Below are 8,663 nucleotides of genomic sequence, written 5' to 3' on the forward strand. Positions count from 1 at the left end.
GGAGGGGATAGGGGGTTTTCAGAGGGGGATCCAGGAAAAAAGAAGAAGAAGAAGAAGAAAATAAAGAAAATTTCTTTTTTTTTTTTTTTTTTTTTTTTTTGGAGGAGGAGGAGGAAACAGTTTATTTCAGCTTCTAACTCTCAAGTTGCTGAAGAAAATCATATCAAGAACCTGGAGGTACACACTGAAACAGAGGCCTTGGAGGAATACTAGTTTTTTTTTTCCTTGTAGCGTACTCAATCTGCTTTCATATAACATCGAAGACCATTAAACAAGTCATCAACCACATTGAACTTCACCCACCCTTATCAATCACCAATGAAGAAAACTAACTTTATCTTCCAACCAGCCACTATGGTGGAGGCATTTTTTTTTCTATTGCTGTTCTTTCTTGAGAAATTATTCCAGTTTATGTAATGATGACATAAATGTAGCCAGCACAGAAAATTAACAAGAACACGTTCCAAGAAATAAATCAGTTCACATTGCCAAAGAAAATACATACTTGAATAGATATATTTGGATTTTAATGATAAATGGCATGTTTTCATGAGAAAATTAAGTCTGAATCAAAAGATCATAAACTGACAATATATGAAACATGTTTAACATTCTAAATTTCCTCCTAAGTTTTCTACCAATGGGTCTAGATTAATATAAAGGTTACTAATGTGAATACTACCATGTCTTCAGTGATGACCAAATTAAAGGAATAAATCTTCTAATAAAATTATACCAAAACTTTAAATACCAGGACAGCATGGAGTGATAGATTTCAAGCCTTCAGAGTACATAAATTTCAAAAAGATTACTTCATCAAGCAAAGTTATCTTTTCTTATTGTTTTCTTTTTATTGAAAAGAGATTCATCCCTTATACAACATATCCCAAGCACAGTTTCCCTTCCTCCATTCTAGCTTCACCACCACCTCCCCCCCCCCTCTGATATCCACTCTACTTCTGTTTATTCCAGAAAAAAAGCAGGCCTCCCAGAGAAGACAGAATAACAGACACAATATGACAAGGCTAAAAGCTCTTATATCAAGGCTGAATTTGACAACTTATGGAGGAAAAGAATCTTAAAAGCAGGTAAAATAGTTAGAAACATAACCACTCTCACTGTTAGGATTCTTGCCTTTAAAAATCAATGAAGAGAGCCAGGTGTGGTGGTGCATGCCTTTAATCCCAGCACTCGGGAGGCAGAGGCAGGTGGATTTCTGAGTTCGAGGCCAGGACAGCCAGGGCTAAACAGAGAAACCCTGTCTCGAAAAACCAAAAAAAAAAAAAAAATCAATGAAGAAAAATATATTTCATTATGGACATTACACAAAATTAAAGCAAAGTATGGCCATCAGGTAACACTGGAGAAAAAACTTAGAAAAATAATATACACAACAAAAAGAAAGGAAATCTCAATAGTTATAGTGCAAGAAAGAATAAAATTCTTAAGAATAATAAATGATCAAAGGATAACTTGGAAAAATCAAACATATACAACTCAGTACAAACGCAAGCAACATGAATAGAAAGAAAAGAAAGAACGATCAATGTTTGTAGGGCATGTGAGACCATGTAAACATACAGGTATAAGAAATGGTAAGATTGGGTGAGCTCAAACCCTTGGAACCTCAGAATCTCAGAATTGAGAACCTCAGATAGTAGAGCCATTTGCTACCTACCCCTACCTACCTCTACATGCTTTGGAACATGTAACCACAACATCCCTCTGAGGACCATGAGCACTGGGACATGTAGCATAAACACCTAAAGTTCTCCATGATAATGAAGTATAAAGATAGCCCCAGAATTCGGCCAATGAGCTTGCCTTCCTGGTTATTCCTTCCCCCAAATGATATTTAATCCCTGGTTCACCCTGAACAAAGTATATGCACTTATATCTGCCATCAAATTAAACAGTATGAACAAGCAAGGATCATCTCAGAAAGCTGTTATTTTCTTACATTGGTATAGAATCTATATATTGATACAGCTTTAAGGTATTCATTGACATAATATTTCACATATTGATACATTTAAAATTAATTTTGTTAATCTTTTTTATTATTATTATTATTTTCTTTATTTACATTTTAAATGCTATCCCGAAAGTTTCCTATACCCCNCCCCCCTGCCCCTGCTCCCCTACCCACCCACTCCCACTACTTGGCCCTGGCCTTGCCTTGTGCTGGGTCATATAAAGTTTGCAAGACCAAGGGGCCTCTNTTCCCAGTGATGGCCGATTAGGCCATCTTCTGCTACATATGCAGCTAGAGACACAAACTCAGGGGTACTGGTTAGTTCATATTGTTGTTCCACCTACAGGGTTGCATCCCCCTTCAGGTCCTTGGGTACTTTCTCTAGCTCCTCCATTATTTCTATTAAAAAAAAAAATCTCTTCACTCCTCTCTTTAACTGTAGGTTTGGAAACAACTTTCCTTAGCTTTTGAATATCTTATTTCTATCTGTGGAAGTTATTCTTATTTCTATCTAATATCTGTGGAAGTTACTGTGCAAAAACGTATACTAAATCGTAATTTTTTAATTAGCCATGATTATAAATGTGACCAGGTAAGTTTCATGTTAACCCTCCATTCTCACATTTGCCTCCATAAAGATGGTCCCGAATCCTCACATTTGATAGATCCCCTCACAAAAAAATTTCCAGGTTAACTCTCTTTTAACTGATTATCATCTGTGCAATGTCAGGCATGCTTTGTTGTAGCTCACCACTCTAAGTGAGCAGGTCTTCTCTAACTCTAAATGGAGAATTGAAGCACCTTTCTGCATGTTTCACTCTTCACAAAGAGAAACACTTAGGAATTTACCCTTCCAAGCACACTTCATTTTCAAACCCATACATCTGAGGAACATTACTGCTTGACATTCATTAAAATAAGATTTAATATACAAACTGAATCACTGACCGATAAAGGAATAACCATGTTTGACTGGCACTCATGGGGGAGATTCTCTGCAAACTTCTCTTTACTCTAGTATTCCAGTTGGTAATATAATTGATAGAGTAGCCAGAAATCTGTTATGCAATGAGAGGTGTAATGAGGTGGGGGTTGGTAGCTGGGCTTTTGAACTGTTCCTTTAAGAAAGGATCAGTGAATCAAGTGTGTACTTCAAGAATTTACAGGATCAATTGCATTATATATTTTATGAAAGTCCCAAAACACAAGAATATGTAGATAAATATTATAAATGCAGTCTGAGCTTTCCACGCCGTATGTATATCCATCAGAATAAGGGATCCCTCAGAATAAGAGTTGCCTACTTGCAACTCTTTGCAGCTATTGTATTACAAGTTGCTCTATTTATGACAGGAAAAATCATTAGCTAGAAATACTCAGAATCAATTCCAGTTTTAGATGCTCTGTAAAGGATAACTTATAGAACCACAGGAAGGGAGGCCAGGGCATTTAATATAGATTTTGTCTTTGTGCCTGAGGATGTGACCTGTCAATTGTAAATGTCAAATGTAAGCACACTCCCTTCATCCTGAAGAAGTATGGTATCCATTTAAAACAGAGCTTTCAAGCATTCAACAGTGGGATGATAGAGCAACAACAATAGAGAGGTTTGATGTTATATTATCCATGGTTAACAGTGTGACAATTTTTTCTTTGGTAGTATTTTATACATTAAAAAAAATACTGTCTGGGAGATGGCTAAATTGATAAAGTGCTAAGCCATCTTAAGCAAGAAACAAACAAACAAACAAACAAACAAACAAAAAAGCCCACCACCACCACCAACAATGACAATATCTGGTATATCTTCTTATACTCCTGGTGCTGGAGAGGCAGAGACTAGCATATGCCACCCGTTTACTAGCTAGCTTAATCTACTTTGTGTGTTCCTTGACACTGAGAGACCATGTCTCAAAATACGATGGCAGTGTTCCTGAGCAAGGATGCTTGAAGCTGTCTTGTGGACTTCCAACAGGCTCTCACATGCACACATGCACACCACCAAGTCATATGCAAACATACACTATACAGCATACCTATAAAAGGTACTCCTCAGCAATATCGTTTAATTCAAAGCAGGAATAGAAAAAAGAAACATTACTAAATGTAAATATACTTCAGATATGTACATGAAAACAAAGTGTAAGGTATGATTATATAATAATATACCATATGAAGACATATTATTCAAGTGAAGAGTTCCGATAACCCTAACTTCAGACAGCAAAACTATGATTAGCAAAGGAATGGTGCATGCAGCATTCATTACTCTGCACAGCTTGTCCCATTCATTGATTGTACGGGAACGCATATCTCACTGGAAAGAGGAAATTATTGTCCTCAATATTGGGTAAAACAGAAGATTACATGCTGCCGTAAAACTATTGTTTAAAAACCAGCATTATAATTTTTAGATGTTTTATTAAAGCAGAATAGTCTTGTGAGTGTGTCTCATTCAATCCATTGAAGACCTTGAGAGAAATTCTGAACACCCCTGTTGGGAACCAGGTCTACTTTTAGACACAGTCTATGAGGGACAATTCTTTGTTTCTGTAACTCCATACCCTGCCCTTAAACATTTTAAACCATCTTCCACCACAATCACATACAGTAGTTGCTCAAAACTAAAGTCAAAGTCTCCATCTACTCTATTATTTCTCTCACTGGGGATTCTCAGACTGGATTCTTTTGGACACTTGTATACACTCAATCTCCGAGTCATGTTTCAAACCCCTCTTCATAGAATCTTAACACTGACTCAAATCCATATCTATGGTTTTTCACAGGTGTCTTTTATCGTCTAACATATTCTGTTCATTTACTTATTTGTCATCCCCACTACTGCCTATGTATCAGAGCAGAGACTTCAATTAGTCTATTCTCACACAAATGCTAGTAAAAGGAGGCATTCAAGACACTTCAGCTTATCTAATTACATATTTAACTGTTTCATTATATATTAAAAACTTAACACCTTCAAAACTATTTTTTATTGATAATAATAAAGGCAGAAAAATCTCACCAATATATAAAATATATGTTAAATGGGATAGACATCTTTATTACAGTTTGCTTGATTAAAATTTGGATAGCTAAAAATTAAGCTAATTTTAAATTTCCTTATTGCTATCAGCTACATTTCATTTAAACATCAGAAGTCATTATGTAATATCTAAATCATATTTTCTATCTTCTATAATGCAAATTTATTTATAAATATTTCCTTTTTGTTTTGTTTTGTTTTTCGAGACAGGGTTTCTCTGTGTAGCTTTGGCTGTCCTGGAACTCACTCTGTAGACCAGGCTGGCCTCAAACTCAGCAATCTGCCTGCCTCTGCCTCCTGAGCCATATTTTTATTATGTTTCATATGTTATTTACTGTTATCATTTTGGATAGAGAATTAACAACTTGACATATTATTAGATGCTTGCTTGAGTTTCAGAGTGTAGATTTCTTCACCACAAAACATTCAAATCTTAATTTTTGTCTTATCTAATTAGAAGCCTCTTTAGTAAATTAATGAAGTCCAAACCTACTTTCGTTCTATGCATATAAATACAGTTTCTTAATGAATTTTTGTTTTTTGAACATGGCTATGGTTATCCTTACTAGATAAATCATTTCTATAGTATTTTTTTAGCTGATCCAATTGCCGAGAATAAATCTAGAAGGCAAAACTTTTTCTAATGAAAGCATCCTTTAGACATGTAAAATTAAGATCTTAAAATAACAGCATATGACCCAATATTAGAAAAAAAATCACTCTACAAGCTATGATGTTTTAAAATGAAATAGTGTAGCATTCGAATGGGGTGAGAAGCAGTCAGTGAAAGCATTTTCAAATAGAATTGAAGCTGTTTATTTTATTAGAAAGTTGACACAGGTTGTCTTTGGTGTTTATGACTTGCAAAGTAAAGTATTTAATATTTATCATGTTTAAGTACACGCAGCAGCAGTTTAGTAATCAAAAGGAATAATTTGAATCATCTTAGGAAAATAAATCCATTATAATTAGGGTATTTCAGAACATGTTTAAAACATTTCTGAGAAAATATATTCACCTTTCTTGTCATCGAAGTACAGAGTCTGTTGAGCTGGATTTGACCACTGGAGGGAGGTGTTATCATTTTGATCAACTCTGCAGGTCAAAATTGCAGTTCCACCTTCAACAACCGTGACATTCTGAGTTAGTGGAAACTGCCCTTGGCTGCCTAAAAGGAGATTACAGAAAAAGTTGATTAAATGAAAGTTATAAAATGATTAATTTCCGTGTTCTACATTGTACATCAGGATTTACTCAAAATAAAATGTAAACCACCAAAAGTATACAGGACAAAATATAGAAAAGCAATTTCAAATCATTAGACTACCCTACAGGCACACCATTATATTTTCTTTACATTTTATTCCATTTCTCAGAATATGTATCTCTCTTAGGCACACATGAAGATATATTCCAATAGTAATACAATAATCTTTCATTTCCCTTGGCCTAGAATTGGTTGTGTGGTTTGAGATGGATTCATTGTTGAAGGTAAGGCAGAGAATGATGTTGCATGAATTAAACTCTCTGCAGGATCCTAGGAAACACATAAAACACTTCCCTGGTAGCTTTTTTATAATGTAGAACAAAGCTCATAATGTATAAAAAACTAGAACTTTAGAGTGAATTTATGATAAGGGAAATGAAAAATGAATCCCACTTTACTGGGAAACCTTATAGAGCTTTTTCTAAAATACAAAATGTTGGCAAAACAATGTGACTGTTCTATAAAGAATATTCATCTTGTACAATAGTCCATGAAATATTTCAAAATCCTGGTGTGGTGGCATGCACCTGTAGTCTTAGCTACTCTGCCAGCTGAAGAAGGAGCCCCTGCATTCCAGGTGTTTGTGACCAGCCTGATTAACAATTGTGATATATTTTCTCCAGAACAACAGAAAGTATACACATTCCAACATATGTGCACACACATATATGGTTGTTACCCAAGGAGATACTTATTACTGCTTTGTAAACATTTCTGTAATAATTAGTTTTTCTTTATGATCAAGAAAATACATCTTAAATTCTTAAAGAATTTTCAATTTGTATAGTGTCGGTATACAACCAGCTTTCTAATTTCAAATGCATATATTAACTATTACTGCAATCTATGTAATAAATTTACCTAACAAGTACACTTCTAATACTTTAAACAAAGGTATTGCATGCAAAAATATAATATATACATTTCATTTTTGTACTGATCTGGATAAAAACCTCTTTCAAGTCTGATAACATTCACAGAGACAAAAAGATGTACTAGAGCCAGGTTAAAATACTATTATGTGAGCAAGGTAGTTCATTAAGTCAAAATAATTTACATATTCAAGGACATTAGGATGGCTTAATCATACCCATGAAACGTATTTCTCTTTTCTGCTTTACTTTGTAATGATTCTGTCATTATTCCAAGCACCACTTGAGGTTATATGGGAGCCATTGGCATAAAGAAGTTTATTAACAAGACGCCTGTTGATTGGCACCAGAAGAGACAAAAGGGCCTGAAGGGAAACATTTCTTTCCAGCCTTAAGTGACATGAGCACAGAGGTTCATGACCACATTCCATAATTAAGACTTTAGAGTATTAAAATCTTTTATCAGGAGCTTTTCCTTCTCCATACCAGCCCCTTCAAGTCACCATGACAACTCCCCAGGACACTTCCCCTTAAGCTTTAAGATGAATTTTGAATTTGACATTGGAGTTTTGAATAATATATTCTTTGATAGTTTACTTGAAATTCAACAGGACAACTATGGGGTATATCTTGACTTCTGCTCAGAGATAACCACTCACAGGAAGGGAAGAGGCCTATCAGTCTTGTAAAACAAGGTAGAGCAAGAACCAAAACAAGCCCAAGCAAACACGAACTCAAACACAGAGAGTGAATACTTGCCTGGGATTATCACCTCATGAATATGGAGTTCAGTATGGTTTTAAGGTGCTTTTCTTGGATCCCCTGGTGTTAATAACATGCATAAATTGAGCAATGGGGGGGGGAGTAACTCTCCAAGTATCTTAACTGCTAATAAATATACATGGTTCGTTCGACCCAGATGATGTTTTGACTATCAACAAGTACATAAATAATACTGTCTGTTGCTTTAAAGAATTCAGGGAGAAAAGTGAGTGATGCTTGCAACAATTTTGTCTACTACATTTGCAGAATAATTTTCAAACCATCCCCATAAGAAAATATTATCCTTCTCATTTCACAGATGGGTAAACTGACACTGGGAGGTTAAGTGATTTTTTTCCGTTTCCCATGGTGAGACAAAGTCAATGAACCATTAGAAGTTTATTCTGAAAGCTCAATGTTTTCTCTTCTCATTCCAGAGTAGCTGCTGGGTCATAATAGCTGTGTTACCATCTCATGAAATGTAAATTTGACAACAAAAGGGAAAAAAATCAATAATCATTTTTAACAAAGAAATTTAAATTGTAAAATCAGATATGAGAAAGGTCAGCATTAATTATTTTTTATTGTTCTTTGCTAATACAAAAAACTAATTTTAATCAATATTCTTGGATTCTTGGTCCACAAAAAGCAGGAAGGAAGGAAGGAAGGAAGGAAGGAAGGAAGGAAGGAAGAAAGAAAGAAAGAAAGAAAGAAAGAAAGAAAGAAAGAAAGAAAGAAAGAAAA

The 8,663-nt window shown here is 34.8% G+C and overlaps 1 protein-coding gene across 3 annotated transcripts in view; it reads right to left on the bottom strand.

Annotated features, from left to right (window-relative positions):
* The window catches only part of Cadm2 (cell adhesion molecule 2), a 949,182-nt gene that overhangs the window by 223,280 nt on the left and 717,239 nt on the right, over positions 1-8,663 (bottom strand). For all 3 annotated transcript variants that reach the window (XM_021208891.1, XM_021208892.2, XM_029544253.1), the window contains one exon: positions 6,037-6,186. In XM_021208891.1, the coding sequence (XP_021064550.1) occupies positions 6,037-6,186 (150 nt within the window). The remainder of the gene's footprint in view (positions 1-6,036; positions 6,187-8,663) is intronic.

The sequence above is a fragment of the Mus pahari genome, chromosome 12, assembly GCF_900095145.1.
Source record: "Mus pahari chromosome 12, PAHARI_EIJ_v1.1, whole genome shotgun sequence".
Classification (NCBI taxonomy): Eukaryota; Metazoa; Chordata; class Mammalia; order Rodentia; family Muridae; genus Mus; species Mus pahari.